This window comes from Cyclopterus lumpus, chromosome 5 (genome assembly GCF_009769545.1).
Source record: "Cyclopterus lumpus isolate fCycLum1 chromosome 5, fCycLum1.pri, whole genome shotgun sequence".
NCBI classification, from domain to species: domain Eukaryota; kingdom Metazoa; phylum Chordata; class Actinopteri; order Perciformes; family Cyclopteridae; genus Cyclopterus; species Cyclopterus lumpus.
Window position 1 is genome coordinate 15,021,180 of NC_046970.1, and position 27,922 is coordinate 15,049,101.

The 27,922-nt window shown below is 40.9% G+C and overlaps 1 protein-coding gene across 1 annotated transcript in view; it reads right to left on the reverse strand.

Moving 5' to 3' along the window:
* Nucleotides 1–13,402, reverse strand: part of erc2 (ELKS/RAB6-interacting/CAST family member 2) — a 33,277-nt gene extending 19,875 nt beyond the window's left edge. Inside the window, exons 1-3 of the mRNA XM_034533685.1 lie at nucleotides 12,722–13,402; nucleotides 2,602–3,030; nucleotides 2,221–2,295 (exon numbers count right to left, since the gene is read on the reverse strand). Coding sequence (XP_034389576.1) covers nucleotides 2,221–2,295; nucleotides 2,602–3,030; nucleotides 12,722–13,402 — 1,185 coding nt within the window. The remainder of the gene's footprint in view (nucleotides 1–2,220; nucleotides 2,296–2,601; nucleotides 3,031–12,721) is intronic.
* Between the last annotated feature and the right edge of the window lie 14,520 nt (nucleotides 13,403–27,922).

Sequence of the window (27,922 nt, forward strand, 5' to 3'; positions counted from 1 at the left end):
AGCCGCTCAATGGATTAATCACCATTGGGAAATATTGAGCACACATCCAGCACGGAGAGATCAGCCAGGACCGGAGAGAAACGTGCAACGGGAGAGGAAGAAAAGTAACAAGCCGTAGCTTTTGCCCCAGTTGCTTGCAGATCAATGCAGAATCCAGTCTCTGGACTGCGAATGTGAGTGCAGCTTTAGCTTCACGGCTTTTTAAATAAATAATACAACGTCTTTAAGATTAGCCATGGTCCATCTCCCTCACCAGCAGAGCATAGAGCAACCTTGTTCCTTTCTCTCTTTTTGTGTCTCTCCTTCTTTCTTCTGCGTGGCTCTGAACTTCTGAACTTGTGGCTGTTAGCAGGGTCAGACATAGCCCGCTGCAGAGGAACATGGGAAATGTATCGTAATGAGGAACGATGGACTATCCGCGAAGGATCGGAGGGGTTAATGCATGAACACTTTACATCCACTTCGCACTGCCGCTGCATCTCACCTCAGTCTCTCTGTTACGAGACAAACATCAATGAACTAAAAGATAGACACTGTACCTTCAAAGGGAGATTTTATTCCATCCACATGTAATCATTGGTACATCGACCTGGTGAGTAAATCTTGCTCTTTATCTCTCTTTTCCTGCCTCTGTGTGTCTCCCTGCCTATCTATCTCCCTGCATACTGGCCTCTCGCTGTCATAAACAACCACACCTGTTTCCATGGTAGCAGCAGGCTGGCTATATACCGGTGCGCATGTCTCTGGTGAGTGAGAGGAGAGGGCGGGAGGAATGAAGGGGAGACGGGCAGGGAGACTGATTCGTGCTTCAGCATCAGCACAAACATAGCAGAGGGGGTGAGGAGAGGGGAGAGATGCAGGGTCTTCCTGCACAGGAGGAGGAGGCGGGTCTTCCCTCGCTCTGTATGCAAATCAACAAGATCCCAGAGCACAGATGTCACATGATCACATTGGGTGAAGGCTGGGACCTGCCCAGTGCCGATCCAGCCGAGTAAGAGGGGCTGTGTCACCTCAGCGATGATGTCATGATTTATTTTGAGGAAGTGATGTCAGGCCTCTGCAGTGAGGCTGGTGGAGTCTACAGCGGTACAACACTGGTACAGTTCAGCCGCACAACAAAGGTTGATCTGAATAGACATTTTTATAAAATCATATTTGTATGTTACATATTTGCATATTACAGCTGCATCAGTTTGAAAGAATGCAATATGTATGTCAAATGTAATTTGCATGAGCTGAAGGCAACCATACTGGATGGTGATGGGCGGGGTCTCTAAAACTGCAGTCTGTCTTCTTAAATATGTTTTGTGAAATATGAATGTTTGTCACAATATGTAAATGTCCCTTAAGTTTCCCCTGAAGTTTTAAATCAAACATTACATACATATTCTTTCTCTCCTTGTTTCACTGTTATATTTTAAGTGAATTATTCAAATCTAAAAAGCCCTTTTAAGACCTGGACAAAAAATCGTGTGCATCATTTGTCACACATTTAGTTTAGTTGCTTTTAGGGATTCAAAGTCACTGGAAATTGCCATTGAGCACAAAAAAGAGGAGTGCAGTAAGGTGGAGACACAGTTGCAGAAGGTAAGTGTGCATTCTGCACAAAACAAAGCTGAAATGATCAACTTGCAGTCTATGTTGTTGAAGAGTTACTTATTGACATTAAATATGCCGTTGCTCATCATAAAAAAAGTGTGATGCAGCTTGGCATGACTGGCTGCTGCACCTCTCCAGCAATGACAGCTATAACGTTGAACAGTAATATTGATTGTTGATGTTTACACAACTGCTTTGTGAGTACATACACAGTGTGTCTGGCTGTCTGTGTGTGAACGAGAGATAGCGAATGTGTCAATGTGTTCACTATTGACTCAGCTGCTGATGATCACAATAACAACAATAGATTTAGTAGAACCCACACCAGATCTGTTTAGACATGCAGCAGTTTACATAAAACAACACCTGTGAACGTCAGTGATCCAAACACATATAAAGAAACATCTGTCTTCTCAACATGGTTAGCTTGTTTTTTTGTATACAGCCATAGTTAGAGGAACTTACATAAAAAATAAAAAAAACGGCTGCCGTGTAAAATCATAAACCACATATTAAGAACCCTAACGTTATTTTGAGGATTTGAGGACATTTAAAGATTTTTCAAATGGTGACTGCTGCAGTGGTTACAGTCAGGCTGTATATTATGAGTCCGGTTCTTACTTTCATCTCTATGATGGTCTGCAGGGCCTTGGTTTTGCTTGGATCCTGATGCAGCTGATTTCTTCTGTGTAGTTCCTTTTAGGAAAGATACAATATTATGAGGCACCAGAACAGCAGGATAGTGTTACCTCTACTAAAAGCTGGATTGTGTGACTAAAATAGTGAAACAGTAAAATGTTAAAAATGCATTCAAAGTTTGTCTACACATGTAAAACGTTTAATGCAACTAATGTGTTCTGCAGTACAATATGAGCTGTATAATAGAGCATGTTGACTATGAGAGACTCGGCACTGCCCTCTAGTGACAACAATAAAAAAAAAAGTCAATTTGTGAATCTAATTCATTTAATTAATATCAACACAACCCTGGTCATAGAGTACCTCTCGCAGATGGATGTTCTCCTTGTCCTTTTGATCCAGAATGACCTCCAGGTGTCCGAGCTGGGCCTCTGCCTCAGCGATGCGCCTCGCCCTCTCCTGCTCCTCCTCCTCTGACACCCTGCCCATCCCCGGGGGCAGCCCTTTGCTCTGCAGCATCTCCAGCAGCTTCTTAATGGATTCGTCCCTGGCTCCAAGTGTCTGTTTCTGGGTGTCGATCCTCAGCTCCATCTCCTCAAGTGTCTTTCTCAGCAAGAAGAGCTCCTTGGCCTGCCTGTCGTGTTCGGCCTGCAGCCGACGGAAGTTCTCCTCTGTCAGCTCGATGGTGGTGTAGTGGTCGGAAGCGGAGCGGCCCTCCTGCTGCAGCAGGTGGTTTAGGTCTCGTTGTGTGCGCAGCTCGTCCTGAAGAGCCTGGATAGTCATCTGGAGATGCTGAAAGAGAGACTCTACAATTATTTAAATTCTTTTCAGGAAGAAACACAAAGCTATTTTTACATGTTTTACAACATATCTACAACACATTTCTAAAATGCCTGTGCACACGATTCTGTGAAAAAATGCAACATCAGGTCAGACAGGGGAAACTTACCAATCGTTAGGAACAAATGGACTGTAAACAATTGCTGCTTATTTCATGGGATTTGTTTCTTCATTCTGGAACAATAATCAAATTTGATTCTTTTGGAGTCACAGTAAGACTTAAACAAATATATATGTATTAAGGTTTGAAATAAATCACAGCTGTCAAACCTATACCTTTATTAGTATAGGTTGCTCTGTTTTACATAATTTAAGAGGTTGTTGGTGTGCTTATCACAGCTGAAGCCCACCCCGATGCTCCCCTGCAGTGCAGCACAGGTTTTTGCCCTCTGACTGTCAGCTTGAGACGCCTGGATACAAATACTGTGATTCAAATCTCAGAGGTGGCATCTGCTTATAATGAAAAAGGCTCTGAGAGCTAACTGAGCAGCATGTAGGAAAGTACTGTATGCTTATGGTTAATTTATTGAGCCGTTACTGTTGGTGGACATGGGGTCAAACATTTTAGATAAATAAAAAGACACTACAACAGTATAGTATGCTTGCACTATAGAGTAGGCACAGTAATGAGTTAAAAAAACATATACTTTCAGGATCAAATAAAAATAAAAACTCTCACTATTAAGCCAACTATATTTCTTTGTGTGCAGGCGTGTTGGTTCTTGGTTTATGGGAACACTGTTAGGGCCGAGTTTCTGTCACAGATTAACATTGACATTTTCTTCCAGCAGATATCTCCAGAGAGAAATCAATCTATGTTGAGAAAATGGCCCAATCAGGATTTAGAGGAGAGCGAGCAGATTGTTAAACCCACTTTACAGGCAGTCTGTTGTAGGGTTTGTGGTACTACAGGGGGAAGGAGAACCAGACACATTCGGATTGACACGATAGAACAAACCTACTGTTTTACAGTGTTTATAGGGGAACATATGAGGGTTCACAAGGAGTTCATTTCCTTTCAGAGGAGAGGAGGAGAGGAGGTTGTAATGGCGCAAAGGGATTGCCAGGTTGAAAATACACGCCACACTGGAGGTGACTCTATGTTGTGCACACAACACGTGGTGCAAACATAGGGACAAACCTTGGTTCTCCTGACATCCAGCAGCTGCAGAGCATGGGCAGAATGAACAGAAAAACAAACGTATGGTAAAAACAGAGCGTCAGAGCATGATGCAACAGAGACGGATGACCAACACAAACCAGCCAGAGATGTTCAATGAAAGACACCCATTAGTCTGTCGAGTTGTCTGGTAATCAGCCTTCAGCCCTCTGTCGGAAGATAATATTCACAATATACCTACAGGAAAAATAGTACTTGTTGAGATTACCTCTCTGGAAAATGATGAAGATAATGTTTTAAATGGCATCGACATCAATACCATGGTTTGGTATAGTTTTATTCTGTCATAAATAATTTCCATGTCACATTTATTTTTCTTTGGGCGTTATATGACTATGACTATGACTATATAACTGATATTTCTATATTTTGTTGGTGCACATATACTGTATCTGTATGTAAGAAAAATCAAATAAATAGATCACAAACAAATACTAACTTCATTCACTAGTCAATTCATTAGCTTGTTAATTAATCGGCCACTACTTTTAGCATCGATTCAAAATGTATACTCTTCGAGCAAAAATGCTTTAAAATGCATTTTCTAGCTTCTCAAACATAAATATGTGTAACTTATTTCTTACTTTAAATTGAATTTCTATTGTTTTGTCAGACCAGCAATCCGAAACCAAAACAATTAAAAAGGAAATATTCTGATGGAAAGTATGACATTTACAGACCAAACAATTATTTGGCGAAAACATCAGATGCAGCTCTGATTTATTGATGATTGAATAAAACAGCAGTGCAATAATCTTGAACATAACTAAAGTAACACAGAACAGACAGGATGGAGAGCAGCCTGAAGCCTGCCCCAAGACTGTACAGGATACTGTAAGCATGTGCTGTAACCACCGGGGAGCAGTGTTTGTGTTAGATGGAGGCGCTGATGAATTATTCTGCTGACTGAAGTCTGCTGCCATCATCAACAGTTTTGGTCACACTCCCTTCTGAGAGTCAGTGCCATTTAGTCCGGCAACAACAACCATTTAATACATCTCAGCTTCTCAATTTCCCATTGAGTGTGATCTCGTTCATTTGCCTTCTGTCATTCCTACTGTCACCACTTGTAAATATTATATACGATAAAGAACGGATCCTCATCATTCCCGTTTCTTTCTTTTTTTAAATATTGGCCTGTTAAACTGTTAAAACAACCCTTTTCGCTCTCCTCATAGCTTCTCTCTTTCTAATCTCACCTGACACTGGTCCTTCTCCCTTCCTCATCAGTACCCCTCTCTCTGTCCTGATCAATAACCTGTTGTCTTGGAACTAAACTGCAGGACGCCGCCCAGTGATTCCAGTGCACAATTGTTACTGTAGTTTAAAAAGACTGTATGGCCTCTCCTCCCAACATATACAGCAGAAAACTGTCCCAGGTCCTGTTAGTCAGTCATGACTCAGTGGATATTGCCGTTGGGGTCACCCTGCCTCCAGAGAAGGCTTTTCTTTTACAGTGTAACCTGAAAAAGAGCTTCCAGAGCTTTCCCAGAGTCAAGGAGAGATGTTCAGCTATTCTTTCTGAGCGCTGCAATTTTCCCTCAAAACCTCTCAAAATTTCAAAAGCTATATGTGCTTATATGCCGGATAATTACAAATAATGAGGTACGTTGTAGTGTTTTATCATGCGGGTAAAACATTACATTAATGTGACTAAATGTCTAGGGGTATGTTAGCTGCTACTGTGTTCTGCTAACATACTGATGTTATGCATACTGTATATCATGTTTACTATGTTCACAATATGAGTTTAGCATACTAACATTTTCTAATTAGCAACGGACACAAAGTACAGCTGCAGCTGATGGGAATGTCATTGGTATCGGAGTTATTTGGTGATAAACCAAAAAAACTGATTTAAAATTTGACCGCATCATGGCGAAAAAAAAAGTAGTAATGGGTCATCAAAGTAACTACAAATGATCCTAAAGGGTACATGGATGTCTTTACCAATCATGATCATTATCATGAGAATCCATCTAATAGCTGTTCTTTCAAAACAATAAATGTCACGCTAGAGTCTGGAGAGCCCTAGGGTTTTATCCTCTGGGGACCATGAATATCAAGACTGAATTTCCTAGCAATTCATCCTGTGATTACTGAGATATTTCCATCTGGACAAGTGGTGGACGCACAACACATTACCTCAAAGCTACTCTGTAATAGATAGATACTTAAGATGGTGACATTCAAGTCTTTTACCAGGCTGTGCAGGCAAGAGCAGCTGTATGTGTGCGTGCGCGTGTGTGTGTGTTAAGAGAGAGTGGGAGTTTGTATGTGACAGATGGACAGCTCCAAGGAGCTGAGTCACTCAGAGCAACCTACTGCTCACTGCATCCCTAATCTCAATGATGTATGTCGTGAATATAGAATTACACCCACAGACATGCCAGCAGACGTGGCATTTATTCATCTCCACTCTAAAAGTGCTAAAAGAAAGGTAGAGAGCCCTTTGAATGCAGACTATACTGAATTCTCAACTATATTTTCTTGACAGTATTTACAAGAGTTCATCCAGTGCGCAGAGGACCATTTATTTTTCATTCATATTTTTGTTCATCATATCATATATTATGAGTTCTCCTCATTTAACAGAACAGCCCACTGTAATACTAGATCACTGCTCAGTTGAATAAAACCAAAGACCGGTCCCAGTATACTTATGCTTCCTTTAATTAAGTGTCCATAAAGTGTTGTAGGTCTCTAAAAGATAGCACTCTACACCCCACTAATAGGGTTAGGGTTACCCGGCCCAGAGTACAGTAGATACAGTGCATATGTTGCCTACTGTAGACATGGTATATCTTTTCTAAACCTCACCAAACTGTGACTGAAAATAATAATAAGCCTCAGTTTCAGGGAATCAAGGCCTGAGTGACTCTGCCCTATATATGGGGCATACAGTTGGAGGCACGAGAGAGGGGAGCAGAGGCACAGTCGACAATAAAGAATATTACTAAAAATATCCGTTTTTATGCTCCTCTTTTGGTGCTGGGGGAGAAACCTGCATATGACAGCCTAGAACTTGGTACAAACTACTTCTATAAATCTTTCTGGCAGAAAGCCTGTCTAGATAACTGTTGCTAAACCAACTTCAGGAAGCAACACTTCAGTGTGCATCTCTACCTGTGAGGCTATCCTAACCTGGGTATCTCAGGCACTGCGCTCTCCCTTTTCTCATCCTACCTCAACAGCCGCACTTACCGGGTAACTTGGAGAGGATCTGTGTCTGAACCTTGCCCTCTCACTACTGGGGTCCCTCAAGGCTCCGTCCTGGGTCCCTTCCTCTTCTCTCTGTACACTAATTCTCTCGGCTCTGTCATTCACTCGCATGGCTTTTCCTACCATAGCTATGCTGATGACACCCAACTGATCGTCTCGTTTCCCCAATCTGAAACACAGGTAGCAGCACAAATCTCTGCCTGTCTGACTGACATCTCTCAGTGGATGTCCGCACACCACCTGAAAATCAACCCTGACAAAACTGAACTACTTTTCCTTCCAGGAACATCGACCTGACTACCACTTTCAACAACTCTGCGTTAGCCCCCGACTGCCAGGAACCTCGGTGTGACACTCGACAGTCAACTCTCCCTGACTGCCAACATTACTGCGACAACACGTTCCTGTAGGTACATGCTGCATAACATCAGGAGAATACGTTCTCTTCTTACTCAGAAGGTGGCACAGGTTGTGGTCCAGGCTTTGGTCATTTCACGCTTAGACTACTGTAACTCCCTCCTGTCAGTTCTACCTGCTAAGGCCATCCGACCTCTGTAGCTCATCCAGAATGCAGCAGCTCGACTGGTCTTCAACCTGCCTAAATTCACCCACACTACTCCGCTCCTGCGCTCCCTTCACTCGTTACCGGTGGCCGCCCGCATCCGCTTCAAAACATTGATACTTGCGTACCGTGCTGCGAACAGATCGGGTCCTGTCTACATCCAGGACATGGTTAAACCGTAGACCCCAGCCTGTTCACTCCGCTGGGCAGCTACTAATCGACTTGTGTCTCCGTCACTGCTAGCAAATCACTCGACAAAATCACAACTGTTTTCTGTCCTGGTTCCTCAGTGGTGGAACAAGCTCCCCATTGACATCAGGACAGCAGAAAGTCTTTACATCTTCCGCCGGAAACTATGGCTCTTACTTATGAAAGTTTTGGCTTTCTTGAAGAAATGTTACTTTCTTGATTCTTATTGTTCTGAGTTTGTACTCATGTTTGAATGCACTTATTGGAAATGGCATGTCATTTATAAATGTTTCAAAGAATCCATCAGCGTTATAGAAGTGGGATAGCATACTGTATGCCATCAGCTATAAGAGGACAATACAGTTTGCACACACACTGAAAACATCTGTTTGGCTCTGGGATATGTTCTATGAATCACAGCTAAGTAATTTGATACTATTTATTTAATCTTTCCACCCACATTGATGCAAAACACTGTGATAAACAGCCTCTGAGTAATGATAAAGTGAGGCTGTATAATCTCAGCCTACCAGTGCATGCAATCAATAAACCATTCAATAAGATATAAAAGGCTGACTTCTATCTACAGCCATGTTTAAAAATCAACGCCTTTCAAATTACAAAACCATTCTAACGCAAGTGTGGATTCAAAATAATGTTTAGGGTAAGCACCCTTTGGTTCAAGCATCCTTTTTTCCTATTTGAGTTGATGAAAGCACGTCCCAGTGGGCATCCCAAAGTGGGACAGTGCAGAGTCCCTAAAAACTCCAAGCCATGCAGAACAGAGGACAATGATCCTTAATGAGTTGTTACATACATTAATGTGGAGACATATAGACATAAAGACACACGGATACATTTATAACATTTATAACGAATATGTATACTCTTTTTCTTAGAACACTTTGGTTTCATAATCTTTTCTTTAATCTATCATTCCTGCATAGAACAAGTAATCTGCCGGTTTAATTTGTTAATTTTTGCCTGTAAGATGTCAAAGAGCAATAACAAATCTAGCATTGACACATCATCAACATGTGGACTTGAGGAACAGGGATCAAACTGCCAACCCTGCAATTAGGAGAGGACCCTTAGCCACCCCTAAAAAAAACCCAGTAAAACGTCAGTTGAAAAGAGTCAAATTGTTTGTGTTCCAATTCTGTTTTCCTGGTTCAAAGAATAATTTTTCTTTGTAGTTGAGTTCTCACTTTACTTGTTAAGATGGATATTTTTGATCAAATTTTAAACAGTGTTGTTCTGGAGAAGAAGACACTTCTTATTCCCTTTGCTTTGTTCTTCCATCTTACACCCCCAGCTCAATCTCACAGGCTTTGCACTCTCTGAATGTTTCCCAGCTGTAAATCTTAAGACTCCTCTTTTTATGGGGGTTCCACAGGAAGTATGTGAGCACTTTATACTTTTCCCATGATACCTGTGCTCACTTGAGCTCCCACATGCCGAAAAGATCAATACCATTGCTCATCATGTTTATGTGATGAGCAATGGTATCTATATCTTAATATTAACTCAATATCCTGTGTGGGCTGCACACCTGCTGCATCACCCTACATATGAATCTTATATGCAAACGACTAATTGCGATTATACCTCTCACTCAGTGGTAAATAAACCTCTGCACACACATTACCAGCTGGCACAAGTACAAAGGGAAGGAGCCTGTAATCACAAATGCAAACATCCTTGTCCACATGCACACCACAGGCTGTACAGTACACACACACACACACACACACACACACACACACACATATACATGTATTCACATTGTTCTCAAAATAGACCCAACCCCTGACACTTTACTGAGACACAATAGCCCCACCTTGATCACATGCTCACACTTACCAAATGCTAGCTCACAGTAAGGACTACAAATAAACAAAATATGTCATGTTTGACTCTGAGGCAAGGTTTCCATGCACAGACAGAGCAGTGTGATATGGGAAGCTCAGCCTCCATTTTGGGGATTGCGTTGATGACTGGGTGGCTGAGCAGCAGTGGTCATGACTCAGTCAGATATGGTCCGCTCTGGCTCACACATTTGCCTTCAGCAGCTCTTGTCCAGCTTCAGCACGACAGAACATGAATTTAAGTCAAATGGATCAGCCATGTAGCATCCCGGTCCATTTGATTAGTACATACAAAATGTGCCACACAAAACAGTCCTGAGCTAATCACTACCTCGAATCATTACCATCGGCCGTCTTGTTTAAAGCTCTGCAGGCTACGGTTGGTATTTCACTCTCAGCGAGTCAGTGCTTTACAAAACAAATGAAAGACAAACTAATGCATGAATGGTTTTCCTTGTTTCCTAAGATATGTTTAAAATAAGCACACATTCCCAGATCTTATCTTTCACAAAATATATAATGCATGGTATTTCCTCAAGCTAATAGAAGCACGAGGCTCCTGATGCTATTGTAAAGGCTGCCATAAGACAGATGTAACGATTGGCCTTTAATTACTTGATTATTAATGAGACAATTTGCTCCTCAGTCAGCCTCTCAAACCATCCCGCTGTTAAGTATACACTCACTTACGTAACAGCGCGTCACAGCCCAGAAATCAAGATAGAAAATACCAATTATAGTAACGAGGCACATCTGCCTTTTATTAGCCGACATACTTCATTAATGAACCCAAGGAGGGACATAAATATCATTCATTGCAGAGTCAGAGCGAACACCGATGGACAAGGCTGAAGATAGAAAAGAAAGAGTCCTTTCTTTGTATCGAGCACAAAGGCATGAAAGCCCACACTGTACAGCTTTTATATTCTGCCGGACACATTCCTACAGTGTGTGACACCAAATTAAAAATATATACAAGGATTTACACTGAGTGTTGAAATCACAATGAACATAAGGAATAAATGAAATTATGAATGGCTTGGGCCCTGTCAGTGGCAAAGCTGGTTTATTTTGAAAAGGCACAATCTCCTCTCAAACACTGTCCCTACACATTTTCATGAATCATAATGAAAGAAAAGAATCAAAGTAGAACCGGCTCCCCTCTGGGGAACACCAGCAGGTAAAACTGTGAGGCAGGGAGCTTGAACATCCTTCCCTTTAGCAGCATGGCACTGCTTCAGGGATGAGCTGGCAAACGGCAGCCTCTTTAACCTCCAGTCAAATCAGGTAAGCCCCAAACGGTTATGTTCAAACAAGCAGACATGCACAAAGACAGATGGGTCTCTGTTAACAGTCACACTAATAGTAACCTGCTGTGACCTTGAAGGGTGAAGAGGCCGTGTTGACTAATGAGTGGCCTACTCAACTGGCTGCTCAGTGTCTGACAACATCACTCAACTAGACAGAAAGAAGCGCAGACGGACCGGCACTAAGACCACATACTGCCGGCAAAACTAGGCCTTTACATTGCTCCAAGTGTGGGACAATCATCTGCATCATGCCACAGTACTGCCTCAAAAAACTAAACGCTGTAGAGCTCAATCTAGTCAGTCAAGCAATACGCTGACCTATTCCACAATCTACTTCAGTGTGTGCTGCACTTTTCCTTGTAGCTGAAATATAAAACTAAACCATGGTTCTGTCTGAGGACAGATAACTATTTTCTCATACTGAAAGCAGGTGATGATTGGCTGATTTTTAATGATGATTGGCTGATTTTTATATCTACATTATTTCCATTGTTAGAACCTTATTTTCACTTTCTACATGGGTTAATTAGGTGATTCAAAATAAGAGTTTAGCTGCAAATGTATATTTTTTTACATTTAGTGATGACAAACACACTGTTGTGTACTTGAGGATGGTGAAGGCCAGATTAACAGAGGTAGACAGTGATCAAAGTCAGAGTAAATAAAAGGACAGCTGTAGAAATGGGAAGAGAGAGATAGATTATAACAAAGTGTTTTAAGCATACTTGACATGTGTCTCTGGGCCTTGTGCCTACTCTTCTCAGTTCCTGATTTAACTGGGCCATGACTACACCCCCACATTGAGGCAAGCACACTGATAAAAACCTTTCAAAACAAACTACAATCAATGTTGTGGCCAAGTTACAATTCACCTGTTGGCAGTACCATAGTTCTTTTCACTTCATCATTAAACAACTCAAGAGCAGGTTTTTATTTAAAATTATGGATTATAAAATAGTTTCATGTGAGGCACAATGCTCAGCATATTAGCTTGTGTTTCAAAAACTAGATGATAGAAAACTAGATTAAAGTTGTTTTTGTATTTGGCTTAGGTGGTCTCTTTCTCATTGATTTGGTACTGGAGTACTATGCGAGGAGAGTGTGTGTTAAATATTTATGTGCACACATAACTCTTTCCAGAAAGGTTTCAACAAGTACTGAAAACAGCACTGACTGCATTAATTATCATGGAACTCCCAGACTGAGGATGACATTAGTCTATTGCAGAGAAGAGATCATAGAAGACAATAGAAACACAGCCGAGTAGCAAACCAAATTCACTGCATGAGTACATTGAGAGGGCTGGTCTCACCTGGTTATCCTCATGTGTGACTCTCATCTGCTCTTTAAGGATTGATGTGCGAGTCGCCTCTTCTTTCCTCATTATCCTCTCCTTCTTCAGCTCAGGACTCCAAAAGCTTTTGATGCTGTTTGTGGAAGATCCCAACTTACTGTCCTTTAGGTCAAGCTCACGGCGCAGCAGCTCATTCTCCCTCTGCATGTCCCTGAACTGGACCTGCATCTCCAGCAGCTCCCCACCACTTCCCCGTACCGCCTGCCTCAGCAGTGCAGAGGGAACCCCCTGGTGGTGGTGGTGATGGTGTAGCATGGAGAGGGAGCCCAGGTCACTGTAAGACAGAAGGTCACCATGGGGAAGCCCCACTGAAGCGATGTTTGGACTGCTGCCCATGGCTGTGACGCGGCCCCCGTACATGGCCCGGCTGGTGGCGCGACCCAGAGTCATAGTGCCTTTTGGGTAGGTGGCAGTGGAGCCCAAGCCCTCGTGGTCGCTCAGGTACATGGGCCCCGAAGTAGCATAGGCAGCATTGAGTGACTGGATGTTCTCCATAGAGAGCGTCTTTCCCCCCGCACCACCTCCGCCCCCACCCCCGCTGTTGGCCCTCCGATGGCCCAGCCTGGGGGACCTTGGCAGGCGCGGGGACCGTGCGGGGCTGCTCTCTATATGGCCTACAGCTCTGGCACTGCCGTACATGTCCTGTGAATCGGCGGTGTAGCCACCAGAGGGTCCTTAACAGAGGGGCGCTGAAGTGTGACTGTTCTGATCCTCTGAACTGCACATGGGTAACTTATTTCATTCTTTAATGGATGGAACACATCAAAGTCAGATCTGAGGAAACAGGAGAAAAGCACCTGTTAGATGGCTAACACCAGTATGTGTGTCAGATAAAAGGCAAAGAAATAAGCGCATATACTTTAAATAAATACACAGTACAATTCCCTAAGAAACTCTCCAGACTAAAACAAACAGATTCGGTTGAATAAATACATATTTAGAATTGCTTTAAGACTGTTTTAGTCAGCATCAAATTGTCACATTTTGTGTGTCTCCTTTTTCAAATGGCCCACAGGAATTTTCCTGCATCATACTGGATTTCCCAGCAGCTAACATTTATCTACATCCAATTAACACTTCTAATTCAGTCAGGAAATAAAGCATTTTAACCACACAAGACATCAGCTAAATAATATACTCATTAAAACACAGGTTATATGATTATATCTGTTCTAATATATGGGGGCCAATTGTTGTACAAGAGACTAAATAATGATGGCAAAATGCATGCTTTTTACAGTTAATTCCCTTCAAAAGTATCAGGTGGTTATTTGTTTCTATAAAACATAAGCACAGATGCCATGCATCCAGTAATACTGTTAACACTGAATTAGCGGTTTATGTGAGTATGATGTTTGACTCTTTGGCTCCCTACTTGATCAGCTCTTTTCATATGTTCTGTAGAGAACACAGTGATGTTTGGATACAGCGTTTATTACTGTAACAAGTGTTGCAAACTGAACCAAAGTGAAAGAATATGCTATATGTGTGATATGGGAGGCTTCATTTTTTATGTTGTAATAATGGTTATGCCATTTCATGCCACCTCAAGCTTGAATAGTATTGGATCGACTGTGGGACAAAACAATGGACTCTTCCATCAAAGTTAACTACAATATTGTTTCTCCTGACACTTGCTGCTCAGACCCAGTTGCCATGGTGACTATGCCTGGACTAACCGAGATAAAGCACCTCAGTCATTTGACATAACGGCAGCAGCATAAGTTTCCAAAAAATGGGGGCAAAATATAGATGGTGTGTGTTACAGCAGTGCCAATGTGACATGACGGCCTGTAGGCTTTATGGTAACTGTTTTTAACTTCATGTAGATTATTTTCTTTTCCTTTTGAGGTAGAGATGAAATGACAATTCATGGAACAGAGAACCAAGTGTCAACAGGTCTCCTCTGTGTTTAAAATCCAGTGAGACTTTGTATGACAGGAACCCTCAGTCGCACTCACTGAAGCATCATCTGTGTGGAAAGACTTAGCCAGGGGGCAATCGCTGCAGACTGGCAGAGGAGGTCAGACAGGTCACGGTCGTCTGTGTTAGTAATATTAATTAAAAGGTGTCTGGGTGGACGGGAACGTACAAATATAAAATGGCAGAGCAAATCACCCAGAGTTTGTTTTAAGGTCTTGGGCAGAGAATGGATTACGGTTTTGCAATCATAGCTGTGTAAAACAACTTATTTTTTCCTCTTTAGTTCCTCTGAGAGACACTGGCAAATTACATTTTAATTTTAAATAGGCAAATATTAGAAGAACAATGGAACTCTAATCTACAGTGGTCAGCTTGCTATATCAGGTCTGTGAAGTCTGGTTGGTAAATGTTTTAGGAGAATAACACAAATTCAGCAATGAGCATAACAGAGAAAACCACATACACATCTTATAATAAATTTAGAACTGCCTAAACAATTTGATGAATCATCCAAACTAACAGTACTAGCATAGTACTGTTAGTTTAGATGAATCATCCAAACTAACAGTACTAGCATAGTACTGTTAGTTTAGATGATTCATCAAATTGTTTAGGCCCGTTTGGAGCATAAAGCAAAGCATGAAGCATCTTTCAGTCAGTGTTTGTTGTGATTTATTCCCTTTAATTAAGCTTTTGTGTTCATATCTTGTCATCATTTTGAGACTTGATCCATGTCACCATTGTTGTTGTTCTTTAAGTTGACTTAGCTTACCTTAAAAACCCTCTTAGCTGACAGCTGTGGTATTCAACTCCAGCTCTCATTCATTCATGTTGCTGCCTTTGTAAATGTGAATTGCAAGTTAACTATGTCATGTGATGTGGGGACAAGTAGCATGCCAACTGTGTCGTGCTGGTGGGCCAGTGATCTAGGATGTGAGCCATATGACCACAACGTTTACGCTTTGATTCCAGCTCCATCTTTGTTGCATGTCCTGCCCCTCGCTCACCCTGTTTCCTGCCAATTTCCACTGTCAGCCATTTAATATAAGGCACATACTGTATGCCAGAAATATTTATTTTAAGTAATCATGATGACATGCTAAACAGAGTAAAACTGCCTTGTGTTGATGAACAATGTTCCTGCAAACATTGCTTGAAATAAATGCTCAACACTACATGACCTTTAAATAAACAACCAAACACAAACATATTCACTTCAATGGTACTATCTTGCCTTTGAGGTGTTACCACCAGCATACACTCTAATCACATGGGTGTGCCACAATCCCAGAGTTGACAGATTAATTTCCTGGAGCTTTGATATTTGCAGTGGAATGGGAATCCAGTGTTGGGCTGATTATTAAATCAATTAATCATTTAGTGCAGAAAATTGATTATTAGTACTAGGACTATAGCAGTCTGAAACCCAACAATATTAAGCTTACAATAAAACAGAGGAAAAACCTCAGAAAAAAAGATAAAATCAATATTTTGTTTGTTTTTGTTGGCTGAAAAAGTTTCAGAAATGTTGTCAATTGAATAATGAATTACTTGACTAAATGGATCAGTATTAGTACAGTGGACATCACACACACACACACACAGCACCAAAATACAGTTCTCAGTATGCCAGGCAGAGGGTAAAGACCAGAGTGCAATAAGAGGGTATCATTATTCCAGAAACAGTGATAATACTGGAGCACCACAAGGGATGCCAGCTGAGAAGGCCAATTGTAATCCTCAAGCCCAACCCCACTCAACAGTTAACTTTACAAAGGATATTTAAAACAAATAGTTCATACAACATTATTATTGCTAATTTCTGATCAGGCATTGTACTCACACTGCTCAAGTAGTAGTGAGCAACACAGTAGGACAGCACATTCTAGTATAGGCCATGAAGAAATTATCACTGACAATTCAGAGAGCAGTAGTGCATTAACAGCAAGGAGTATATTGATGTTCTGACGGTCAGGGAAACCCTATTTCTAAAAAAAAAAAAAAGGCAGCATGCAGACATTTTGTTCCTATCCTCTAACACATATGAACAGGACTACTAAACCAGGGTTCGGTGACAGTGAGACCATGCTTTTGAGGCCAGATCACATGTCTAGGGCATACAAAGGGCATTTTTCTAATAGCCTTTACAATCGGTTGAAAATAAAGAAATTCCACCTGAAAAGAAGTGCCAGCCTGTTCAGTGAGGGTGCAGTGCTACTTGAGCTAGTGCAACACATGCAGCCCCCTCACCACGTATTCTACTACCACCACCCCTGCTTCCTACTGACTTCAATGGTTGGTTGAATGGATGATAAAATGTGGCTTAAATATGCGTATTCAAATGGCCTGTTCACTCGTACACTACACTCCAATATGCAACGGTAGTCCTGCTTAGAAATGGCTTGTAAATGCAAATAAAGGCTGGAAAACATGAAACGTCTTCAGCCGATGTCTATCTTAATCACACACGGGTTTCTGTTTTCAATTCAAATATGTATTCCAATATCTGCTCACTGAAGTGGGGTATTTAATGCAGCATAGGAAGCACGGTCGACCAATTGACATCTTATTGGGCCTACATTTTCTATGGTTCGTGGTGTGCGTCGAGCAGCTGACTACACCAATGAAATACGAGTTTAACCCAGCATAGAGAAGCCGACTGAAACCTTTATTTTGAAACACGGTCCGACTCTATCGTTTCAACACGGCTTTAAATGCAAATCATCATGTGTCAAGTGAGCACTTTCTGGCAGTGTCCATGCAATCAACGACCACCTGATTTTTTTTTTTTGGGGGGGGGGGGGTACACATAGCTTGTGCTTTTTTCCGCTAAATCGCTCACAAAACGCTCAAAGAACTAAAGGACACACGTGCCATGGCTTCTAGAATGAACCGCGGATAGCGTGGGTGTGAAACAAATGAGGCAAATGTACCTTAGTCGATGTTAATTCCTCTCCTTCGCGGCTTTAGACGGCATATTGTCGCCTCCGTTCACTCGAGCAGCCTCTCTCAGCATCCTGCGCTGTCATTGGGCAGCGGACACGCGCTCTCTCCTCCACACACCAGGGAGCAGCATCACCACTACTGCAAGTGGCAGCTGGCAGGATGGGATGGGCGGATGGGATGCGGTGAGCCGCCTGCACGGAATTTAACTTCATCTTGGCGTTGAACGGTAATCATTGACCCCGTCGGCTCATATTCATTAAACATTATATTTGAGTTTGTATTCGAGCTCTATTTGTCTCTTTTATTGCTCTCGTTTTGAATCAAGAGTTCACAGGTGCACAGAAAAACACATTCAGTACTTACAGTAGACGGGCCTTGTTCAAAGTCAGCTGTGTGGCTTGCATGATTAGTCAAACCTGTGGTAACACATTTCGATTAAAAAGTAGAATGCCATTCATTCATAGTGATACATTATCTCAGAATAATGAGTTAGCATTTTAAAACAAAGAGAAACATTCAAAAATAATGACTTAGTATATATAACTATTAACTATGTAATAACTATTGAATAACTATTTCAAAATACTAAATCAAAATATTTATAGAAACTAAATCATTATTTTCAGATCATTATTTTGATAGTTTGTCATAATGAATTCCAGGATTGTTGTTTTTTCATCCCACTGTTAACCTGTAGGTGGAGCTAGCTGCATTGATTTCCGTGGGTTCTTATTTTGTGCTAGATTTTGACTCCCAGGCAGCTTTTCCTCTCACACTGAAACCCACATGTATCAAACCATTCCCAGTTAACGCTATAGGTTAAAAAAGGTTGGGATAATACCAAGGGACAGGACTGTTGTCTGCCAATCCTGGCAAAAAAGGAGGAATGTGCATGCCTGACGGGCTGTACTCTGGGAACAAAGTCCCAAGGTTCGTCCTCTGTCATCCATCCTATAATTTCTTCCCCTTCACTACTCTAGCACAGCTGATCCATTTAATTCTTAATGGCTGAGCAGAAGAAACAGAATTACCCCAACACCTCTTGTATGAAAGTGGATCAAGTGTGCATGAGCAGATTAAATAAAAAACTCGCTCTACAGCTTCCTTGCATAGAATTAGATGGCAAGATTGCGCAACTCTTAAATTCGGCGCTATAGCCAGACACTAAGCATAAGGACTAGATAGGCCTACAGGAGGAACAGTTATCCTGCCTTTGCACAATGGCAACACAATCCACCAACCAACAAATGTAAACCGTAAACATGTTAAGTGTCATTTGTTAAATGTTAACTGTTTTAAGGGCGTATATGCGGCACTATTTCCTGGCCCTGTGCCGTAACTTCCTTGAGTCTCGGTTGGTTGCTTGGCAACATCACTGAGATGACAAGACTCCAGCTGGTAGTTTTATATTTCCAGTAAAGAAATGAGATTGGTATTAATCTTCTCATCTAACTCTCGTCAAGAACGCAAATAAGCGTATTTTCCAAAACGTGAAGCTATTTCATCTGGTTTGACTCAGAGCAAAACAGTTAGTCTGGTTTCAAATCAAACAGTTGGAAGGATAACACATCAAGTAAAGCAGTGACGTATTATTGTGTCATTTATAAAACAGTGAAACGGCTCCTCTCCAGTATTCAGCCAACATTAAATCCGATTTGCCTGAGGGTAACCACAGATCCAGTGAGCAGCTGACAGAGGAACTTCTGAATCTATCTCAACTTATGACATCACTCAGAAATCAGCAAGAGGTGAGCACGTCCTTCAGAGGTGTTTGAACAGCCAGACCTGCAGGCTTTTTCAAAACTAAAACAATACTCCCATGGCTCTTGTCTTCCCTCTGCTCTCACCTGCCTACAGGCCTTCTGGAATTACGGGGACTTTCCCCCATTTGCATTGTAAACACTGACGCTAAGTGTGCTTGACAGGGCCCAAAGGAGAGGCATCAGCATTTCTGTGTCCTGAAAACACAAACACACATAGTCTCCCTCTTTCTTTCCCTCATGCACACAAACAAGGTTATACAAACAGGAAAGGGGGTAAGAACAGTAAGAAGCCCTTTGTGCTCCAGTTTATTGGATATATGTTCTACTGACATTTCCATAATGAGATCAGTTACAGTTAGAGTGGTGGTTGGTACGCTTTGCTTGTCCCTTGCAGGGCATTAGAGGCCATGGCGAGGCTTGGCTTCTTTTTCCTCTCACAATTTGACCTGCAATATGTTCCTGCATGTCGGAGCAGCCATGTGGTCAAAGCTGAGGTGCTGCCAGAAATTTCCATTTTCTTTCTCTTTCAATTTAGATTACACTTTACCATGCTCCTGAAGGAAGAATACAAATAATTGTGATAATAATGTAATCCTCTGGTAACATGAGTGTACACAACTTTGTAATAGGTTAGAGTAGTTGTGTGCACAATCCACAAAACCTCAGTAACATAAAATAGAATAAAATAAAATAAAACTGCAATACAAGGATCACTCACATACTGGAATCACAGCTCCCTTTTTTGTTTTGTTTTAGTGAACTTCAAGTCCTCCTCAGGCACACTGTATTTATGCTTCATTATCCTAGTTGTGGGCTATAAAACTGATAACTTGTTAAATCAGTAAGATTCAGTAAGAGGATTTTCTGACTTTTTTTCTTATTTCTTTGTTGAGACAGCAATGGTCTACAAGAAAACATAAAGCACATTAAGAAAGCATAAATGCCTGGAAAAGGATTATTTCATTATTAAGTGTTGTGTATTGATTATAGAGAGAGTGACAGGTGAACGAAAAAAACCTGAGCAGACAGTTCTCCCAATCAGCTTAATTCTCAGAAAAAGGCTCAATTACGGTAATGTATGAGCACACTTTGGCCATAGCAATGACAATTAATAATTTATTTTCAGAATGAGTCACACTCTGCTTCCACAGTTCTTCAACCTCTGTGTCACACTTCAGACACTTGACGTTGAGTCACAACATGTTCCTTTGAGGTCATTGCTGATGGAAATAACTGGTTAATCCTCAGAGGCCGATGCGTCATGGCTTGTAGGAAATGGATAAATGCAAGCATCCCAATTATAGTTTACTGACTTACAATTATGCTTCTAATGAGAGGATGTCTAGGTGAAGTGACCTATAACTGAGGACAAACCATTAATCAACCTTCTGTATTACAAGCAGCCACCTGCTCTGTAGTGGGAGATCGGACAGAGCTGGCTCAGCCCATAAGACCGCTGCTGCGAAAGACAAAACAGAAAAATGTCTATTAAGTATAGAGTAAGTGACCTCCAACAGTTTATGAGAAGAGTTGCTCAGCAGTTTTATATATCATTGTGAAGTTAAATATGCTCCATTAGAGCCACCTGAAAAAAGGGTTATGACACCAGGGCTGCAGAGTTTGCTTCTAGGCCCAGCGATAAATCCTTATTAGAGCAAAGATTGAGCACTTAAGGCTTCACAAAACTCTCATTGATAGGTCATATCAGTTCACAGAAAAGTTGTAGTGGTGTTTTAAACTTTGTGGACCTAAGTCTTAATCATCTTTATTAAAAAATATATCTTGTATGAAGTCCACACTTGCTTCATTTGAAAACTGCTAGCAGAAGTCTTTGGCGCAATAGGTTCACCCGACATGTAAAAAGAGTCTAGATCTTTTAAATGACAGCAAACACATCTTCCTCTTCAAGCATCAGTTCATATCTTCGTCTGTGGAGATCTGTCAAGCTTTCATGATTCAAATCAGATCATAGTACAGCCGCTGACCTCATTTAGGAACCATTGACCTTCTTTCAGCTGCAAAATTGGGTAAAAGTCCAGATTAAGCTTTTCACTTCTTCGTTTTTATATATGTAGACCATGCAATTATAATTGACCACTTCAAATTCAGGATTAGCATCAAGGACATAGCATTCAGGGTCATCCTGTTTTGCATAACACATTCTTAAACTTTGTTGTATTATTTAGAGATATTGTCTCAATATGCTGATAAATATATTATTGACTCATGAAGCCAAATTACTTAAACAGCCTGCATATTCACTACATAATAATATATGTCTTTCCACCAAACTAAACACTAACTTCTTTAATAATGAAATCAAGAATCTGCCAACCAAAGTAACTCCAGTTGCAACATATTTATTAAGAATTTCCCGTCTTTACTTTTGATGAACAGGTAGAAAAAGGCCACTTTGTGTATTATTTTGATATCGGTAACTGCACTGCGACAGAACAGTACAAATTCAAACTTACTTTTTCAACACACTTTTTAAATAAATGTAATTCTTCTTAAATGTAAACGTAAAATATATTTTGTCCAAGCTGCTTTCTTTCTACCAGATGAGGGCAGCCTCGATCTGCAGATGTGACTATTTTACTGCTTTACTCTGAGGGAAAGGGGAGCAGCAGGATGGGTTGGGGCTTCAGAGTAATCTGGTGGCCCATTGAACTTTGTGACAGCAGAATAGTGCCGTTCAAACACAATGTCACGACAACTTGTGGGCTCAGTCTGCTGGTGAATTGATACTAGAGCTGCATTGCTGTGTTCTTTATAAAGGAGTGGTACATTAATTTGTCTCGACTGGAAGAAACAATGTATGCATCACATTGACATTAGGAATATACAGATGCCATGGAGAGGGGATGAGCTGCGATGTACAAATGGGAATAGTGATGCACACATGGTCGATGGTCTCCATTATACGTAGTTCCCATTTTTAAGGGCCACCATATTGTTTTTATAACACACTCTCATTCCAGCTTTGTCAGAGCCCTAGACCTCACCGTCCATAGCACTGTAGCCCAGCCCACAGTCACAGTTAATATAAGTTAAACGTTGTGAACTTTCATTGTTATGCCGATGTTACTCAATTATATCTATTGATCAAGCCAGACGAAACCAACTAGTTTGTTAAAACTCAAGCATGTCTTATTAAAAACCTGGATGACCTCCAACCTCCTGATGCTAATTTCAGACCAAACTGAAGTTATTTTACAGGTCCCTAAACCTCAAAAATCAATTATCTAATGATATAATTTCTCTAGATTGCATTGCCCTGACATCCAGCGCCACCGTAAAGAATCTAAAAAAGTTATATTTGATCAGGACTTGTCTTTTAACTCCCACTGAAAACAAATCTCAAGGACTGCATTTCTTCACCTACGTAACATGTTCACGCATTTGTTACTTCCAGACTAGATTACTGCAACTCCTTATTATCAGGCTGCTCTAATAAGTCTCCTAAGTCCCTCCAGTTGATCCAGAATGCTGCAGCTTGTGTACTAACAACAACTAAGAAAAGAGATCACATTACTCCTGTATTAGCTTCTCTGCACTGGCTCCCTGTAAAATCAAGAATCAAATTTAAAATCCTTCTCCTCACCTACAAAGCCTTGATTGGTGATGCACCTTCATATCTTAAGGAGCTTTTAGTACCATATTACCCCACGAGAGAGGGGCGACACGATGACTCACCTGGTGTACCAAATCAGTCCTCACTGCAATGGCCAGCCAAAATAACTAATTCAAGGTCTTACTCTTGATCTCTCGTCATCTTACCGAGTGCACACACACACGCACACACACACAACCACAAACATACAAACGCACACACACACACTGACGACAATAACCACAATATATTCCTTTTCTTTTTATTCTTCTCTCTGTTTGGAAATTGCAGGGTCAATATTTTCATTAATCACATTACTTGACATGATGCACCAACATTTACTCTGTTTACAGGAATACACTGAATAGAACACAAGGTTTCACAATGGATACACGACTGACGTTTTGCCCATTGCACTTACAACAGTGAATGACATTTTCCAGATTTTTTGTTTCATTTTTTTGCTTCCCTTTACCCTCATCATCTTGCAGATCATATCCATCAAATCGAATACCTCCCGATAGTCTGACAAAGGCTTTCAACTCTGCAGTTGCTGAGGAGGTTCTTTCTTCTTGTTTTACAAGCACAATATGTATAGAAACTATACACACACTGGATATGTTTCTGAATACAAGTTGTGTTCCACTGTTGTAAACAGTCAATACAAGTCAGCCACATACATTATGCTTATGCAATAATAATAATCATCATCCTCATTATTGTGGTAGTAAATATTCTTTTTATACACAAAAGTTGGCAGCAAATACGGCATGGGGATGCACATGACAGCCGTACTCAGAACTCAAAAGCTGTACAGAAGACTGAATTTGTATTTACATTTGGATGTGAGAATGTGTTTCTCTCTGCCTTTCTGTCAAATGGACAGCTGCATCGAAGGCTGTTTTGTCTCGTGCACTTCATCTTGACCAGATAACATTTCCAACTCACCTTGAGATCTCACTGTGGGAGGCACTGTGACGCAACCTCCGTATTTATGCGTTTCATCGTGCAGCAAGTGCTGCCAGTCAGGCTTGTGCTTTCAAAATGACATGCCCTGATTTGTAAATGACTGGCTGGACATTTCACTCATCAATATTCTCTACATTGGCCTGTGAAAGCTAAGGTTCGTTAGGCAAACCTCGGGGAAATCATGCCTTTGCCTTTTTTTACTCAGGTACAACTTCCAAGAAGATAAGATCTAATCATGCACCTTTCCAATGTCTTTGCTGCTGAGTGGTTTAATCAACAATGAAATATCCGATAGAAGCATTCCATTCACCCCACAGGTTATACTGACACCCAATATGTACATTGACAAGTATTAATGAGAAGTGCTGACCATCTGTATCACAGGTTTATAGCAGCACGCACAGTCACTGCAAGCCAAACACTGAGGAGCCCAGGTCAGCCAAAACTGACACAAACTGAATGAAGGCTTACAAACAGCCAGACAAAGCCAAGCAAACCCATGCTTCAAAGCAACATGATGGTGGACATTCAAAACCGACAGTCTACACAGTTTACCCTTTGGCAACAAGTCCCCGTGCGGGGAGTGAGGGGTCAAAACATGCCACGAAAATAAAAACAATTCTAGTTCAATATTCAATATTCAAATTCGTACGGACAAGTTGCTAAGTAAAAACATTTTCATGACCTTTTTTTGTTCACTATCTTAGTTCAGAATTATGTTGTTTTCTTGTGAATACAGTGATGATAATAAACTGTTTTAGGCAGAATCACTTCCAGGTTCAAAATGAGTCATTGCATAGAACATTTGAATTGATAATTGCTTTCATCCGATCCTATATATGTTTGCACGTGTATGTGTGTCTTTAGAGGCAGTGAGCCCAGCTTGTTAGTGAGGTCATCTTGTTGGTGAATTGGTAACCTCATTAATCAGCAGGAGGTTAACATCTCTATTCGGTGGAGAACACAATTAACCTTGGCTCTGAAGTGTAACAAGAGTGCAAAGTGTGTGATGTGTAAAGTATGTGTGTGCGCATATGTGTTTGCGAGAGAGAGAGAGAGAGAGAGAGAGAGAGAGAGAGAAAGAGAGAGAGCGAGAGAGAGACTCTGTGTGACTGTGTCCGTACTTGTCTGCATGCTCTTATGCATCTGCACATAACATGCACATATGAACACGGTGCTGTGGTTGTAAACCCTCTGACAAATTGTATTACGGCTATTTATTGAGTGTTTGATATTTCCCATCACTGATTTAAACAACATTTATACGATTGTGCTATATACCATTTTCTGCATGCTATTGCTTTTAAAAAAATCAACAAGCAAATTATTTGATGCAAGAAAACAGATTCAAACAAATAAAAAGTGAAAAATAGCAAGTTTTACCAAAGAAAAACACAGAACAACAAAAAGTCACTGGAGAGTGATTCCATACATACACAAATGACACATTTACATAATTACATCTCTGGTTTGTTTATGTACATACAATAGTATACAGTTGTGTAAAAAGAAAAACATGATGACTTGGACATTTTAAAACATATTAGGTATACAAGTAAAATCATGTACTGAATAAGGCTCTTCCATTCCGTGAGTATCAGGCAAAAATGAAAATAAACTAAAAGATGAGACAAATCAATAAAAAGGATAAAGTCCCTTCTGAGGCTTTATCCTTTTTATAGTCAGCCTCAGAGCGTTGTAGTCAGCCTGGGACTGACTATAACGATGGCTTTGCAATGGCTAATTAAGAGCCGTGGCCACTCTTTCATTTGGTCCTTTCATCTGTGTGAATCTCACACTTGTGGGCACACTGGTAGTAATTCTCTTTCCAAATAACCTACAACTGATGACTAGTGGCATCTCATAGGTGGTGAACAAGTATTATTATGGGCTTTCTTTTTTTCTGATTTTCAAATATGTGTGCGTGTATGTCCACATTTATACAATGCATTCTGTAGACATCGAAATAAAAAGAGGAGAAATACAAACACATTCAAATAAAGGGTAAAATTCCCTAAACTGGAATGTACTGTAGAGATCAGAGAAACCAAGCATTCAAGGATCGTAGTGGAGTTGTCATGTTGGTTGTCATGGCCGTGATACACCTTGTTCACTCCAGGTATGTGGTGTCACTGTGGGTTAATATCAGTATCTTTGATACAAGGAAAACCTATGAAAATCTATCTTATTCTTTTTTTCACTGTATTTAGCATGAAACGGTTTTGAAGACATCAATGTAGAATCAATATCCTTGCCAGATGTGCACTCCTCAGACGTGAGTGGTGTTCTATAAGGATTCCTATAGAGGACGCTGTGAGGCTTCATTTATTGAGCTGTTTGAAAGCAGAGACATGCACGGCCTATCACATTGAATTTTCAGGTGGGCCTTTTACTGTCACACAGATCCCAGGAAGCTATCTCAAGAAGGACGAGGAGCAGGACTCAAATCCCCCTTCTTCGTCTCTCCTCCTCTTCTCCACATCCTCATTATTGACCGTTATGTCCTCCTGAAAAGAGAGTGTAGATCTGAATGTCAACAGAAATTAATTAATTGCACAATATGAAATTCTCCAAACCACAAACATTATATGAAGAAAAAAAAAAAAAAAAAAAAAAAAAAATATATATATATAATATGAGCCACTAAAAATTATGCATTATTTCAATGATTTCAATGGCCATTTACATAGACTGAAACCTTCTGCAATGTTTATGTTTCAGTTTTGCCAGCCTACTTTCCACACTTCCCGTGACACTCCAGCCAATCACAGCCCTGCTATATCGGCAGTAATCCACAGGGCTGAGCACTGAATCAAATTTATCTTTATCTTTCCCCCCACTGAATCCTGAGACTGGCCACAGACACAAATATGACTTGACACAGCTACTGATATTAATCCAAGTGTCAACATAGACATCATGTCAGCTGAACGATAGACTTTCACCCAAATGAGCAACAACTTCATCCTGTGCAAGTCACATCATGTGTTTTGACATATGCTAAATAAAGTGCATTGAAATCTGCTTCTGCAGTTCTGCTCGATTGAGCATAATTAGTTTGTTAGCTCATTCTACCATGTAATGAGTGATTCTTACCATGAGTCATGATTCTTTTTGTCTGCATGGGCTCTTGTCCCTGTGTGTCTTTGCATGTGACATTAAAGCAAAGCCACAGTTAGCCTTCTCAGGCTAATTATAGCCGAGTGTACTTGGCCCAGGTTATTGGGCGTCTGTGGAGTCAGAAGGTAAACCACACTAGTGCTGACCTCCCTTGGTCTTGGCCTCACACCTCTGCAGCAGACAGTACAAGTGTGTGTAACTTTAATAACCTGACCTGACATAGCAGTGAATCAATGAAATAAAATGCTGAAGCAAACCAAAGCAAAACCAACAACAAAACTAAATTCAATCAGCCCTTAATACAGCAACAGAATCACACATACATGAGCACACATATATATACACACACACACATGTATGTGAATGGCTTTATTTACTTACCATTGGTCCAATGAGGCATCAGACGTCTCCACAATCATCATTCTGGGACTGTAGTTCTGTCAAGGCATCCACTTACTTTCAGGACTCTTCAGCCCTCTGCTCATGTCTTGTAACACTGTGCTGACGAAGCAATCACCCTTAATTAATTCACTTCCGTTGTGTGGCCATGTCTGGGGAATTCAGTGCTGACAAGGTATCCTTTGATTCCAGCTCTGTTTAGTAATTTGAGGTAAGGTAAAGGTACAACGGGTCAGTCAGAATATACAATCAGTCATACCTTAGCTTGAGTCTTCTCATAATGCAGACACGGGCTATGCTAATTTATGTAAATATCCAGCTGATAAATAAATGTATCAATTAATCAAAGCATGACAGAATTCTATGTTTTTCTTGGTGTGCTAAATAGAACTAAAACTAACAATCTAAAACTGTAAATATCACTAG